At 40.2% G+C, this 16394-nt stretch overlaps 2 protein-coding genes across 8 annotated transcripts in view; one reads left to right on the top strand and one right to left on the bottom strand.

Annotated features, from left to right (window-relative positions):
• The window catches only part of LOC149899395 (uncharacterized), a 57312-nt gene extending 56898 nt beyond the window's left edge, over window positions 1–414 (bottom strand). For both annotated transcript variants that reach the window (XR_016458000.1, XR_016458001.1), the window contains exon 1: window positions 150–414. The gene's annotated coding sequence lies outside the window, so the exon portion shown is untranslated. The remainder of the gene's footprint in view (window positions 1–149) is intronic.
• Window positions 415–598: 184 nt separating this feature from the next.
• The window catches only part of LOC149899394 (uncharacterized), a 30312-nt gene continuing 14516 nt past the window's right edge, over window positions 599–16394 (top strand). The window contains exons 1-2 of one of the 6 annotated variants that reach the window (XM_090114106.1): window positions 615–734; window positions 13829–14358. In XM_090114106.1, coding sequence (XP_089970232.1) covers window positions 13977–14358 — 382 coding nt within the window. In that variant the 5' untranslated portion in view covers window positions 615–734; window positions 13829–13976. Of the gene's footprint in view, window positions 735–9499; window positions 9655–9712; window positions 9887–12839; window positions 13046–13828; window positions 14359–16394 lie in introns of those variants that run through there. The other 5 variants (XM_090114104.1, XM_090114105.1, XM_090114108.1 and 2 more) reach the window with 5 other exon arrangements.

Below are 16394 nucleotides of genomic sequence, written 5' to 3'. Positions count from 1 at the left end.
TTAAAGTTTAATAGTTGAATGAACTGATATGAAAGATTGCAGAGTAATAAAATAAGAAGGAAATAGTTAAAAACAAAACATAATAATTATTTTAATATTGATTATTAATTGATAATTACTAATTAGTAATGATAAACATTTAGCTCTACCTGTTTATCGAATAATAGTTTATTTTTTTATTGACACAATGATTTCGACTACACATGAAAACTACGACAACTCGTCGACCGATCACACCGACGTGCCATATCACACATACATCACACAATAAGTTCAATCGCACTTTACATTTAAATGGTAGAGATGAGAACTCGCAAGCATCGCACGTTGCTCAAATGTGTTAGCCGCAAACGGCACGGCGAAGTTTTGATTCGCAACGTAACAAAGTGAAAGTCGGGCGGGGCGCGGGACGGGGACGCGGGGCGGTGCGGGGCGCGGCGCGTGGGGCGCGGGGCGCGGGGCGCGTGAATGGGCCGGCGGTAAACAAGCGCGCTGCAGCGGTGCAGCGCGGCGCGCATCGATCGCGCGCATTGGGCCGGCGCGCGGCCACGTGACGCGGCGCGCCCCGCCATTGGCCCGCGCGCCGCGGCCACGTGAGCGCGCCGCGCCGCCGCCAGTCGCGGCGTGACATCGGCCGCGCTCGCTGCGCCGCCGCCGCGTAGACATGAGCCTCCTCGACACCCTCCTGGAGGCGGCGCGGTTCATCGAGCTGCAGGAGCGGCGCCTCCACGCCGGTAAGTGGAGCCCGCCCGCCCGTGCGGCCCACCAGCCGCGCGGCCTGTTCCCCGGCCCCGGCGACGCTCGTACACGTGTAGCCCGCGCCGGCCGCCCGCGCGCCGCGCGGCCCCGCGCTGTGGACGTGGCGGGGCCGCCGCAGTCAGCTGATCGTGCGGCCGGCGAGGGGCGCGGGGAGCGGGGCATCGAGATGCACTCCAAACACAAAGTTTACCTCGAACCTAACACGAGCCAGGGTTGCGTAAGACCATCACGCGGTTCCAAAATCCAGTGGAATCATCCCGCAAAGAATGATCGTCGATAGTTATAGTGTAACAATGAAACGAACAGTAGCGGCCGGTGACGTCTCGCTACGTGGTGCTGGCGGCGTGCGATTAGTCATTACTATTGGGTGTAGTACGCCGCGATGCGTCGCTCGGAAAGTTTACAAACAAGTTAACTTGATACGGCTTAGATTGTGATGAGCTTGCTCGACTGCCACTCGGTTATATGTAACGTAAATATAATTATATCACACCGGAATGTTATTATATAGATCTATAGATGTGCCTCGCCGTTTCACCCGCGATAAAAATTAGGCTTTACGTTTAATTTTGTGAGGGCAGTTCCTATTATAAATTTCCATCCCTTTTACATTATGTTCTAGCCAAAACTAACCTGTCTTTGTATCCAAAAACCCTTCTTCCTTTGTGTTGTCCTATTTAATCTGGTTATATCAAGTTATATCTACATAGTTTCGGATCAAATCTCTCTCTTGGGAAAGAATTTCTGATATCGGTCCAAATGTTTTTGAGTAGAATTATTAAAGACATACTGGCAGTGCAAATATATTTTTTCATTTATAATATTGCACAAGCACTAACTTTTATAAAGCTAATGAAACGCGAACATAATGAAGTAAATAATCTCTACATGGGCATTATGGCTCGAGAAGTGGTTGCGACTTGAAATATTTTTGCAAATATTCGTACGTGACCAAATATAACTAAAGGTCAGTAGATAGTACAGTATGCTAAAGGATGTGAAGATTTATGTGAATAATATAGTTAAAGTAATACACCTACATTTAAATTAAAAAATAATAATATTAGGAAAGATTTGATTGTTGTTTGAAATGGGAAAACTTAAAAACTACTAAACCGATTCAGAAAGTTTCCACCAACCCTGGTGTAATACACACTTCAGTATACTTTTACACAAAACAATGTATAGGTATTGTAATTGATGTTATTCGAGTATTTTTTATTTATTAATAAGATCTGTGAAACTTTCGTATATTTTTCCTCAATGATTGCGAAGGAAAACAAAAGAGATTCCTATTAGGGTTTCCTTAACCTTAAAGTTCAAACTTATTCACAAACAAGATATTGGTACAGCCCTTAAAACCTGCCTCGTGTCTGTCAAAGCTATAGACGTTATAGCTGTTAACTTTTTTGTTATTCACAAAACATTAAGAAGGAATATTGGTCTAAATATCCATCTTAATAATAGGAGGTACTAGTAAATACTATTGTCGAGCCGTGATAAAGAAATATAACTATTTTCTGTGTTGTTGTTCAATGCTTAGTAAAATGATATATGTAGGTAGAGATTGATTTTTATATGTTAATAGAGATACTAGCTTTCCATCCTCGACTTCGCTACTTATTTTAATCGTGGGAGTTACACTTTGTACATGCAAAATCAAATTTTTCATTAAAACTTATGTATAAATAGATAGTTTGTGCACCAGACAGTGAAGTGTGAGAGGCTGTATTTTAGGTAGCACATAAGCGTAACTGCGTGCTGCTTCTAGAGATAAACTTATCAAAAGAAGCCATCGCGAACGCTTCTAAAATACGTTTCGTCATATCTTAATATGTTCATCTATTCAACTTATGAAGGGGAAATATTACAAAATTTAGAAAAGTTTTATGAGCCTACTTTTAAGGATTTTAAGTCTGTTATTGACATTTAAACGATACGAATAACGTGTGAAGGAGAATCTTATTGAATATCTCTTTCTTAGTCGTCTTATTTATGATGTAGAGCTTTTTTCTCTTCAAATTTTCCGGTTTGTTAATGTCTGTTGTAAATTTTAAATAATTATCAGGCTCAATATATTAAATGTAGCCAGAAGGCATGAAATTATTACATGTAGAGATGCATGCAATACACGGCGAGTCATACCCACTTGCACTAGTAAGCTTTATCTATCAGACGACATAAAATGTGACAATTTATAAACAAGGGGCGGATATTACGTGTGCCAGGATATATGTAACGCACAGCGCTGCACCGCTCGAGCTCGTCCAGTGACAGCGCTCGTTGCTACTTGTTGCATGCCATTTCGATGAGCTATCGAACCTGCTTTAGATAGCGAAACTAGCGCTTTAAGGTACAAGTTACAATGTGCCCGCGACTCTGTTTCCGATAAGGTATATTTTACCTGATTTGCAGCTTTTCAAATCGTGATGGGATTGGACAAACCAAAATACTCATGGTTTGCTGACCAATCACCAAATATTTATACTTATACGGAGACGGGTAATTATTTTATATCAGCTCTATAGCCTCTATATAAATTTCCGACGGTTAAAAATTCGTGGATAGGTCATTGAGTTACTAATTACTATGCTTAAAGCGATCATACATACACTTAACATTGATTTCAAAAATCAGCTCAAGATTCAAAGAGTGCTGACAGTTGGCACCCTTTGGGCACTAGGGCTCTTAAAATCTAAAGTTGAATTGTTGAAAGTAACAAAATAGGGGACTATTATATGGTATGTCGATGGTAACACGTTGAGCAAGATTCGCAAAAACCGAAGCATCACATTGTTATATCGATTGCGTAATAATGAATTATATTTAAGGCGCGGAATTTTTACGACTACAACAAGATTAATGTTGACGATATTGTGTTACGTTTGGACAAGTTTTGCCTCGTGTTGTAATTGAGATAAGGCGATGCTTATGTCTTATTTGGTAGGTAGTGAAAAATAGGATTTATCAATAAATATATATTTAAAAATTCTCTCTGCCAAAAGGTCATATAGAAATGGTATTGCTATCTTTTGAAGAAACCGAAAAATTTCTTAACGGATAACTGAGCTGACACATATAATATGTACAATATTTCGATTACAATAATTGAACTATTATACTTATTTCATTCATAAATTCCAGGAAATCTATTCTTACATCGAAAAGTTTTGAGGTGGTTGTAAATAAAACACAAGTTTGCATCAATAAGTTTATATTTTAATCTATCATACACACACAAGTGACTAGTAAATTAAACAATTGTGTAAATAAGGAAAAGTGAGTGTCGCGATCGTCGCTCGTGGTCGTGATTCATAGACCAAATGTTTAGTCAGGGTTTGTAACTCGGAGTTTGTTCTCGAACGTTCTGAATCCCGTTCATCCCAATTGCGGATAATCTTCTTCTAATATATAAAGTTCTCGTGTCGCGGTGTTGGTAGTTAAACTCCTAACAAACGGCTTGAACGATTGATATGAAGTTTTGTGTGCATATCGGGTAGGTCGGAGAATTGAACAGCATCTATTTGTCATACCAGCTAGTATGATCCCTGTAATGATGAAAATTTGTTGATGCTATCGAATAAAATAATGATGATACTTGGTATAAAATGTTTGATTTGAATTGAAGTAATGCTTCGCAATGGTGTTTTGTTTCTATGATAGGTGCACGGCGAAGTTATATCATGTTATATGTAAAACCGAGGTACGACAATGTATAGTAATAATATGAAATGTAGAGCTTATGAAAATGAGTCTTTTACTTGCAATCATTATATAATGTAAGACGATTAAGCGTGATGAAATAGTTAGGTTAGTGAGTGTCACCCTAAAACCAGTCTAATCCTCCTTGTTATAAAGAGCAATTTTGTTCCTATGGCGGTATGTGAAATATTTTTGTTTCTTTCGTTTGGCAATCAGAGTGCATTCTTGTCGTCCAAATGCACGTGTATTATAAAAACGTCACGTTCTGTTTATTCCTATGTTTGCTTTGGGATATATATTTTGGGAATCAACCTAAACAACCTTCACCTTTCTCTGGTACATTGTAAAATAGAAGTTAAATGTTGTGTGTTAGAGCCTAAGAGGTGTTTGATAATTCCGAAAAATACTTCATGGTCATAGGTTATTTGCAATTAACCTACAGGCCAATGATGGAAACATATGAATGATTGAATTTCGACGTTTTCAAAGTTGTTCGACATGATACATTGCAATTGTTTTGCATGTAGCTCTGTTTGTAAAGATATCCACAAGAAGAGAACTTTGTGGTCTTTACACAAATAATGACTCTTTGTATGTAATTTTATTTTCGAAATCTGATCATCAGCGATATCAACATCCATCATTGAAATAACCACATAGAGATAACCACAGTAGTTGCAATATATTAAAGGAAAATACCGTTGATACCTAATTATTATTGGCCGAGCGTTGCAAAATCCTATTGATGAGACATTAAACTACATGTTTACTGTGTCTACGCATGATTGACCACAAAAACTTCCACGAGGTTATATGTGTCACTATCGTAGTGAAGGCTAGACTCATTTTACACAATATTTTTACCACTGGTTCGGAAATTGAAAAGCACTTTCGACGAAAAGGTATGGAAAAGGTGACTTAAGTTATAACACGGACATAAAGTACCTTTCTTTTTTAAGTGGGAAATCTTTCATAGACATAACCCACGGCCTCCGGGGAAGGGGCCGTGGGTTATGTCGGATTTCTACCGACCAAAACACCACTGTGTTCCGTCAAGCCGCATCAACGACGGGGCCACAGGTATGGTAGAATTCGTCCGTGACGGACATAAGATACCTACTCTAATCCCAATTCAAGCAAATGGCTATTTCAATTTCGGTACATGATTGTGTTTTAAACAATAGCATAATGATGGCGAGGTCGGTTCAGCGAAGAAGTGAAAGTGAGTGCGGCCTCGTGATGGCCCCACGACCACGCCTTGGCGCATCCTTGAGGAACCAATAACTGTGGGACCTATAAGTTAAAAAGGTAGTTAAAGGCAGAGGTGTTCCTACTCTTCTATTAACGATTTTCCTTAAAAGGCAGAAGGTTCTCAACTCTAAGCAGATTTTGCTTTAGAAACAAAATCGCAGTTGGAAGTTTGGACGAAGTAGTAATGAAATAATGTTGATAGTATGATGAATAACCTTGACACGTTTTTGCGACGATTTACGATTTATTTTTATTTTACGGTTATTGTTAGACCATAGAATTAAGGACTACCAAAACAACAGTTAACGTTTAAAGATCCTTATGTTATAGAGATAGATATAAGCTATCACTATCTTTCTGGCCATGGTACGGAACGCGTTGTTCTCGTACGCGGCTCGCGTTTGGCGGATCGTGTTCTAGGACACAAGTGGGAGAGATCACGTGCTCGTCTAAGCCGTAAAGCTCAAAACAATTTCACAATTGCGTTTTATTCGTTCGGTGATTGGTGACGCGGCCGTCTTGTTGACAGCGTTGCGTCAGTTACGTGTGCTGTGTGATGTAGTAATTATAATACGCGCGGGGGCTTAGTTATTTGTATTATTTACATGTTTTGTTGTGTACAGTTGAGACCTGTTATTTTCTTAATTGTTAGGTACCTACTTACTCGTGTTTTTGATTTGTAATTATTATCTATTGGGGAAATACAGTGTCACAATGTTGGCGTCTTCTTCGAAATTATTGGCCTTGTGAGAATAATTATTTTCCATACATTTTACACGTATCCGAAACCGGTTGAGTTGAAAGGAGTAGTAATTAAAAGTAGCCTTCTTGGAACTAGCGCTTTTTGCTTGAGACGAATTCTTTGCATACTATCATTTTTAGTACAGAAACAAATTGAGTGATATATTTTTGTTAAGTTTGATCAAAAAATTTATTAAATATTTCTGAATTCACTGGTTCTATTCAGAAATGATAATTTCAGAAAGTTAAAGATACATATTTTTGAAAGAAACCTAGATGTACAAACAGATGTTTATTGTTTGAAATTACCACCAACTATGAACTCAGAGATTGTAAACGATATAAAAATCATTGATAATCCTAATACGGATCCAAACTATCCTTTAGCAACAGAAACTGTTGGCAACCGAGTAGAATATATTAAAACTAGCCATCGAGATCGCTTCTGAATCCACTCAGAACAGTTGCAAAAATGTTGTCAGCATTTTAATGCTGTTTACCGCCATTAATGCATACGTGACACTAATGGAGATGGCTCACTGACACCCAGATATTCTGTTGCGTTCTCCACATTATTGTAAAGATAGCGACCGCCTCTCTGTCTCGCCTCGCCCGCTCGCTGAGAGCGGGACGGAGAATCATTTGACAGCAGTTCAACTATAATTTCATTGGACTCTATAAAATCACCGATATCTCGCGTGTTTTCTGATTAAACCAGATATAAGTTTAGTACCGATATTAAGCATACAGAGCGATAGAAGAAATTAGATTTTCATTTCGCAAACGCGTCACGTTTTGTAATTATATTCGAATCTGGATTAAGTTTATCGAGCAGCCGTGTATAAATAATAGATGAGTTCGCCGCTCGAAAATATCTGTTAGAATTGTAAAAAATGATTTCCGAGGGAAATGTATTGTGATTTGTGTCATGTCGTCGCTTTGCATTAATTGGTGGGAACGGTACTCCCCCGCCGCCCGCGCGCCGCGCCCCGCTCTGCCCGTTACTCGCTTAAATTACAATACGATATTGTTTCAGATTTTTCGCGTCACTCGAATACAAATTTAATGTGAAACTAGCGAGCCGGCCCCGCTTCGCTCGCACAGGCACGGAATTAAGTCGTTTAACTGAGCCAGTTAAGGTAAACTTCCATATTACTCGTTGTATGACATTGTACACAGTACGTCGAGATTGCTGGGAGAATCTTTCTGAAGTATGCATTTTAACTTAAGTACCTGATCTTCGAGACATATGAAAACTTAAACAGGTTATAGTATGTGGCACATAAATTGATATCGGCAGAAAATGTATAGCATAAATAAAATTACTATAAAATATCTTAGCAAATTCTTTGCAAAATTTTATGTCGAAAAATGTTGATGAGGAGAGCTCCATTACCATAATAAAATTTTCTATTGTCGTCATTATTAACGATTAATCATGTCGTGAATGTTGTCATATAATACTTTTTGTAAGTTTTATATTGTAATAAGCACTTTTATCAACGGTTGCGCGAACAAAACTCGGGGCTTTCACGATACGCGCCGTATCTCAGTATCCTGTGGGTCCCCTTTGTTTCGCCCGCGATAGCTGCTCCACACTGCCGGAAAAATCCAGCTGATAGCGATCGACACGTACAGTAAAAGTAAATCGTCACCGATTACATTAATGTTACCTCAGTGCACAATTACTCGTTGGAAAATGGTCCTCGAAGGACCATTTCCAACAAGTAATTGAATTATTTTGTATCTAAGTATCGCCTACTTTCTTTTTCTTTTAAATTGATATCGCTAATGCTCTGTGATACACAGATAGAATAGAATTCTGCCAAAGTTACGTGATATAAATCTCAATCAAGTTATCTCGGTCGGCAGGTAGCATCGAATAAGTATGATTTTCAGGCTCGCAGGCAGTTTGATGAGATGGGCAGAATCCAGAAATAGAATGTAGGTATATCGCTAGGTCGGGCGCAACCTGCTCGACCGGCAGGTGCGGTGTACGCGGGGCACATGAGCGCGGGGAGCTCGCCTGCACGGCGCACGCTGCACCGCGCCAAGGTCAGCCGCCGCACGCATGCGCTCCCTCGCCGACCTTATCGCGTACGCCCGCCGTGTTTATGTGTTCCTGCGACCTGCACTCGAAACAATGCCTTCTCTCATACGGAAATCTCGAAAACATCGATAACCTCTCCCCCTGGCTCCGCTCGCCTTCGCTCCGCCGCGTCGTGCCGCCGGCTCGACTTAATTTTTAATCTTTAGAGTTCACGGTTAAATGCGTATATTGGTATGCGCCTATTTATAGCGAGATCGACGAAAGTTCGTCTCTCGCCGCGCCGCGATAACTCGCCACGCGTAGGCAGGCCCGACCTGTTATTATGGATTCGTATCTGCGGCAAACGTTTTGTCTCGCGGTCCCTCAGCATCTACCGTGACGGCTCGATGACTTGGTCTACTTAATTTTATCAATGTCATCTTGACACAAAGCGTTTATCTAACTGGTATATCTGACTTCTCTCTATTATGTCAGTAAAAATAGTAATTATTTTTCATAAAATAACATAATAAGGTGTTAACCATCCGTTTGCAACAATATTTTCACAGAGATAATATGGTATTCATGAATAACAATGAATAATGATGTATCGTCGGCAAATGTGCGTCGCCCGTCGCCGTGTGGTGACGGTCGCTATGGCTCATTAGAAAGTTAGCTTTTTCGCACATAAGGAGCGCAGCGCGGGGCCCAGGCCGCCCACGGTCGCGTCGTCCTCCGCAACAGCCGCGCTTCGACACAATGTTCCATTCACCTTATTCGCCGAGGTTCAGTGACTCCGCCGCGTCACCGGCACACGAGCGCCGCCGGCTCATCGGCCAGCGCCGACTGCAGTTAGCATTCAGTGGAAGTGCGGGTGCTCGGCGACCTCGTTCCGGCGGCGGGAGCGCCGCGGTTATGTAAAGCGCTGCATGTGCGAGTGTTGCGCTCGGCCGCGTGCGAGCGCGCTGCAGCGGGGGCGGGGCGGGGGGGAGGGGGGGTGCTCCTCCCGCGCGGCGTCACCGGCAGCTCGCGGCCGCGCGCCGCTCGCTGCGGGTCAGTCGTCGAGCGCTGCTTGTCGACGTCGGCCGCGCCCGGCTGTCGTTGAGAACGCTCCGGCGTGTAGCGCCGGATCCGCGGTGTGTCGACTTTCGGGTGCGTACCGGGGCCCGCGGGTGCGTTCGCGACGGTCACGATCGCGGCCCGTCAGCTGTGCTCTAAAATAGCGCGCGTTATCATCGCGACCTCGGAGGCGAGACGAGATAGCGCGAGGTCGGCGGCACCTGCGCGCCGCCGCACACGTGCGCGGCCCGCGGTGCAGCGCCGAGCTGCGGACCCAGCTCTCCTGCCCGCCGCCGCTCGTCTCTCTCCGCAGAATCGCGAGATCGCTTTGTTTGATGCCAATATGTAAAAACTATCGAGAATTCTTTATGGAAATCAGACGCTAATATAAAATCTGATGATCTATAATTACCACGGCGGTTATAAAAAATACTACTGACCGAATTTGTGAGATCGAACATTGATGACGCAGGTATTGTAGCGACTTTAGCGAAGAAATAAGTTGAAATGAATCTTTCATTTATACAACAGTGACTGAAACGATTCGATTCACTTTGCTCTCCTTTGTCGCTTAGCGTTTATCGTTAATTTTCTGATATCAGCTGCTTATCTTCATATAAATATATACGTGCCACACGTATGTGAGATTGTTATTATGTAAAATATGTTGACGATTTTATCCCAGGTTCAATTCTTAATAATATATTGTCTTCCTATTTAACCCCCCTACACGGTGTTGATTGACCTTCTTAAACTAGTTTTTAATTCTTCCACGATCACTGAAACGACTGAGGCTTTTATTGTGTTTTTATATTTAGTAGGTCTTCTAAAAATATTGTTAGTTCAGTGATATCATGTAGCCAATCAAAATTTTTCTTTGTTATTTCGTTCATGTTATAAGATGTAGCCAACGTTTATTTTCGTCGTTATGTTGGATTCTCTTGCAGTTCGATCTTTTCCTCGTGTTTTATTGTTTCTCTTTATCCATTGAATTACTCTCTATATTTTCTGTCACGAATTCAAAGGTGTCAGAAATTATTGGACCAAACATTTTTCTTTTATTTTGGCCTTCTTCAGTTTCATCATACCTATAATTGTCTGGATTTATTTGGGCTCCTTATATACTTTCTGTTGTAATTTGATAATGTTATTAGTTACCTGTGTTCCCTTTTGTTGAGTCTCAAACGCTGAAACCGTAAAAATGAATAGGTACTGCGCAAATTTCTTCGAAATAACGAGAGTTTGGGAACTTTTTCATTTTTGTTATATAATTTGTTTATTTGGAAGCTTATGTACACGACTATCAACTGTTGATTTTGTGGCATTAAAATGACTATCATATGTAATCGTATATTGATCCAATTTATAGATAAAAAGTAAAAACAGCTAAAAAAAACTAAAGGCTAGCATTTCTGTTCTGAACAGTATTTTTAATATATTCGTTACTAAAGATAAATTTGAATATAATTAATTTTACTTCGCATTCGTTTTTGGTTAACCTAGAGTGGTTGGAACACCACTTGATGCCAATCAGAATATAGGTAATTCAGAATTTCTCGAAACCCATCTTTATTTGAAAAAGACGTTAAAATGCAACGGTGACTGTATTATGCTAAATTGATTTGATCGCATTCTCGGCAGTTCGTGTTTTTAGTTGATCAAACGATTTGAATATATAAAATTGCTATCATTTTTCAAGACTCGTGTATTTGTTTGTATTCGTTAAAATATTAATACGCAATAAGATTTCCGATCGAGGTGATAACATTTATCTCAAAGGTTGTTCCAGAACATTGCAAGCCAAACGCTTTTCTAATCGCTGTCTGCAATTAATGTAATAATTACGCCATTTCATTGTGCAAGTTAATAATATGTTGCATCTGTTAAATGTTTAGGATATAACCAGTTAATCTTAATGGTCTCAAGACTCACTGTCAGACTTTTTAATTTAGCGATACTCTTCGATTCTGGATCTGGATATTTTGGTATGCCCCCAATTTTGTTTTATGAAATAATTTGAAGATCATGTGATCTTCATCACATTTTAATAAACAATATCTAATACAATAGGTTATTGATTTCATAGGGCCGATTTTTTCATTAATTCAAAAATCAAGCTTTTGTAAGAAGATTCCAAAAACTTCTACAGTAGGTAAAGTTTTCCAATGAATCGCTTGAGGTATCTCTATGCTTCAGTTTCGTTTCTTCCATTTCTTTTGGATATCTCCCAGGCTGAACATCTCTATCTAAAATCATTGTCCATCATCTAGACCATCTCGAGAGGACCATTCGATGATAGCTCGATAGATGTTTCTTGTTGCGCAATCTGTCGGTTACGTAACGTTAGCACGCGTCGTCCTAGCATTAATTATGCTATTTTGTGTCGATATCGGATGATCTCGGTGTCAGGTTGCGTCGTGTCATTGTAATGGTGTCAAGCAAGTGGGGACTGGTGTGCGAGACGAGGGTAGTCGTGCTAATGGTTCAGACCAATTGCTATTTTTCTTATTGGGTTCTTGTAATATTCGCATTGGATATAAATTTTGTAAAAGCTGTTCAATGAGCGTATTCACTATTCATATTTAAGCGATGTCAGGATAGGTTCTACTGCTCTGTGTTTATTAAACAGAAAATTAGCAAATGATTTCTGCCCAGGATGTCAAGAATAATTATTGATTAAAATGTACTTTAAATTGAATATTAAGACAAAAATGGATACCGATAAAGCAGTTACACCTGCATAATAATATCATATTACATAATATATTGTTATAAATTCTTTAGATAAAATTATTACTTGTACAGAAAATGTTTTCAAATCACACGTGTACCTATGCATATATGCGCATTACTCTTTCTTCAAACATTATTATGTAACACTTCGAAGGTTTCCTCGCTATCGATACAGCTCGTACTTGACGTATCCTTACGTTTTCTAATTTCATCTGAACGTATCGACGATTCGCTTTTAAAAATTTCACCCGATCTTGGCTTCGGTTCATTATAAAAATAATCGTTTCTTATTTTCACATGTCATCTAGATTCTAGACAACTGAAGAACGTGTTATTTTTATTCGATAATTTGGTAATTTTAAATCTCCATTTGATTAATTACAGTGGTTATAAAACATGAGCCAAAGCGGATTAGCTCAGTATAAATTGCAGCTGAATCAGCTGTGACACGTGTTACTTCTTTGTTAGACTATGCAATACGGTCTTCCGTCGTACCAGGGCGGCATGACGCTGCAGGCGGTAGCGGCGGGGCGGCAAGCGGCGCGGGGGGCGCGGGAGGTACACGTGCTCGCGGCCGTATCCCCGTGCATGCCATGCGTTCCCCCCCGGCCCGCCGCCCCCGCACTTGTTGAGCGCCCTCACTATCCGTGCCACTGGCCTTCGAGCCACACGACAATATTATTATAACAACTCGCTCCTCTTCCTCGCATACTTTCCGTCTCTTTCCGACGTGCGATTCGAGGCTATCGATTTCTACATCTCGTATATTATGTTATTGTCCTTTTAATTGATACGTTTCGCAACTGTTAAGTATTTTCATTAGAAATTCATAACGGTCTCTGAAAAATTTCAAACGATGCATGCACAGTGCACACAAGGCTATCTAGAAAATTCCGTATCGTCTGTTCGGTTGTTTCAGTTTCGAGTTTGTTTTGGATGTTTGAAAAGGTTGAGTTATCGAACGCTCCGGTATGGCCTCCGCCAACTCCGGGGCAGATTGACGTCACCGCACCGGGCTTACGCTTGTGAGTCAGACGTTACGAGCTGTCGCAATCCATGCGTTACTCGTTTCGACATCTTTTATTTGAGCACTACAAAGTGTACGAAAGAGAAATCATAGACACTTCGAAGTTATACGCAGTTCCTTCACTACCTTGTTTGTTTTAACTTTTAAAGTTTTCCTTCGAATCAATTGTGAAAACTTTATCATTTGCTCATGTCTACAATACCTGTGTCAACAATAGATTATCAGTGGGGCTTCTGAAAAGTTTGCCATTTTACGTAAACACAATGTAGAACAAAAGTAAATTGCCAACAGTCGAGTCTCTGTTACTTTCGACAATGAGCGACGTTTCAGAGTATTTGAAAATAAATGATCCACACTCTACAGGCCGCAATATGCTCATTGACTTGTTTTATTACTGTGGTATTGAACAAAAGCGTCTAAATCCATATTACTACTTTACTGTCCGGACAATCGTACTCGATAATTAAAATAGAAATCACTTATGATCAAACGCACCCGCAGTTTCCCTAACGTTAAAGTTTTTACAGTTGAAGTTCTGAAAAAAAAAACTTATGAGAATATTCATATAAGTTAGTGTTTATATAGTGGAATAAGTGACAATGAGAACAATAAAAAAAAACAGTGAAAGCGAAAAGGACTTGCGAGAGTAGTAAGTAAAGACTGACCCGACGTAGAATGGGTATACTTATGGAAAGCTCAGAGGGTAACTCGGTCGGAGGCAACCGTCGCATTGGCGAGCCGGAGCTCTTCAGCGCCATGAGTGCGCCCGGAGAGTACTACGAGACTCTGCACACCATTGCCATCAACACCAGGGAGACAGAGTTCGGCAGCTACGTGGAGCCGATACCCATCACGCTTAAAGCGTACAAGCACATGCAGACGCTCCCCCACGCCGACGGATACGGGTTCCCGCAATCCGTCATCACCCCCTTGAACCCCGTCAGCGAGGGCGAGCTAGACCATCCCATGCCGTCGGTTATCATACAGAGCCCAGTCAAGGAAGACCGGGCGAAAGTCGCAAGGCCTCCTAAAAAGAAGTGGATTAAAGAGTATTTGGGTAAGTGACACGTAGATAAGATTACCCGACCGACGCGTGTTGTATTACGCTATTTTGTCTGAATAGGACTATAAATAGATATTGCGTTCAATTAATATGTCGGACAGATGTTAAATTCGTTGCAGCATCATAAGACCCGATATAATTATGTATCAAAACACGTACGATTTAGATTACTCGGCGACGATCGTCCGCCGACCTTGCCGTGGCAACCTTGTGTTGTTTTTGCACAATAGTGAGGCTGCGCGCGACTAAATTCGTCAATGAACGGTGCACACAGCCTACTTTGAAATGAATAACAATGTCAGTAAGAGGTACATAAAAATATCGCTTACTTTAATTGTGTCCGTTCTGGTTTCTGACCAGTCTCCAGAAAAGTCCTTCTACTAGTCTTGAAATATTCACACGTTTCATTAACAAAAAGAAATTTCTAGTTTATCATTCGCTCTTCTATTTGCTCTGCTCCGGAAATATGAAGTTACACAAAAAAACTAACCAGTTTGAAGGAGTTCAGGGCTTGAAAAACTTGGTTGAAATTGACACAATGCCATTTGCAAACTGTGACTATGTTATTCCCCAATTTATTCACAACTTAAACAAGAAAAGATGATAGAAGGAGGTAATTAACTAAAAATAATGAAGAAACAATTATTATGTTACATTGTGTTTACAATAGAATGTATAATTTACAATGTAATGAACGATTAGGAAACGATAGGAGGAAAAATAGTGCATATAGATAGACTACTACTAGTTATCAAGGCCTTACATACATCGACAACAGCGTTAATTTTAATATTCATCGTGACGTCGGCGCCCTTTGCAGTCACTGTGTTTAAGGTTAGGCTAGGTTATAGTCGCTTTGCAATATGTTCCCATATTAGAATATAGGGGGTTTGGACTACGGGCCTTCAAATCTGGATTAGATTAAGGGATAACTAGTCAAACATGAGGATACTGTAATAAATTCCGTTCTTGCCACAGCACTGTCATTACAATGTCTTTCGATCGATATTAAGTTCACGGTTGCCATTTTATCAGCAATCAAGTGCGAACGATATTTCGAATGTTACACAGTGTCATCGGCTACCAGGGCAACAGAATTGTCGAGGCGCTCATAGCGCTAACGAGCCAACTTACTGTCGCCCAACAAGGTCGAGGATTTTACTTTTAATACTTACGTGTGAAGTGATTCCTGCACCGTTATAAATTAAAGATTCGTTTAATTTATTAAGTTATCCTTTAAAAGCTTAATAAATACGTGTTTAAAGCAATCGTCAGTTGGAGAATTGCCTCTTTTTTTAATGTGAACCGGTATCATCGTTGGTTAGCTTCATCAAATACTTTTAGTATGTATTCTGTAAATTATTGATGGATTAAACTAAAAAATGAAATATTAACTCTTTGCATCGCTCTTTGTTCACATCAACATTTAGCCGCAGCATATACTTACTTCTTCTGTGCAATAAGATGATTCGACTTGCAGAACCAACATCAGCCTTATCATCATCTATTTCCATATTTTTGAAAATAACTAAATGTTATTACTTATTAAATATAATCCAGTGGCGTGCATTAGGAGAGGCCTACGTCCAGCAGTGGACATCGAAAGGCTGATGATGATGATGATGATGACTTATATTAAGCGAAGTTTTCCTTCTCAGTTTACATGTTTTATTGTGTAGTACTACAGCGGCCTACGCAGTAACCGTAGATTGAATAAGCTTTGACGCATTACGACCAAACACAAAGTGCGTAAAAGCGTTACTTTGTAGCTGTAGCAACTTTGCAACGATGACGTCATTCCATTTTGTTCAACTGTCGAATCTGACATTTCACGCGAAGCCTATGAGTTTAAACATTTTTAAACGTAATTTGAAAATGTACAGATTTGTTGCTCTACGTTTGAAAATGTACAGATTTGTTGCTCTACGTTTGAAAATGTACAGATTTGTTGCTCTACGTTTGAAAATGTACAGATTTATTACATTTTAAAAGTTCAGGGTCTAATATTTTTATTATGAAATATCTGAAGT

The sequence above is a fragment of the Colias eurytheme genome, chromosome 21, assembly GCF_061535395.1.
Source record: "Colias eurytheme isolate Ceu_HAF_F1 chromosome 21, ilColEury1 Martin Lab GWU primary, whole genome shotgun sequence".
Taxonomy (NCBI): domain Eukaryota; kingdom Metazoa; phylum Arthropoda; class Insecta; order Lepidoptera; family Pieridae; genus Colias; species Colias eurytheme.
This window is presented reverse-complemented; position numbering and strand designations above follow the sequence as displayed.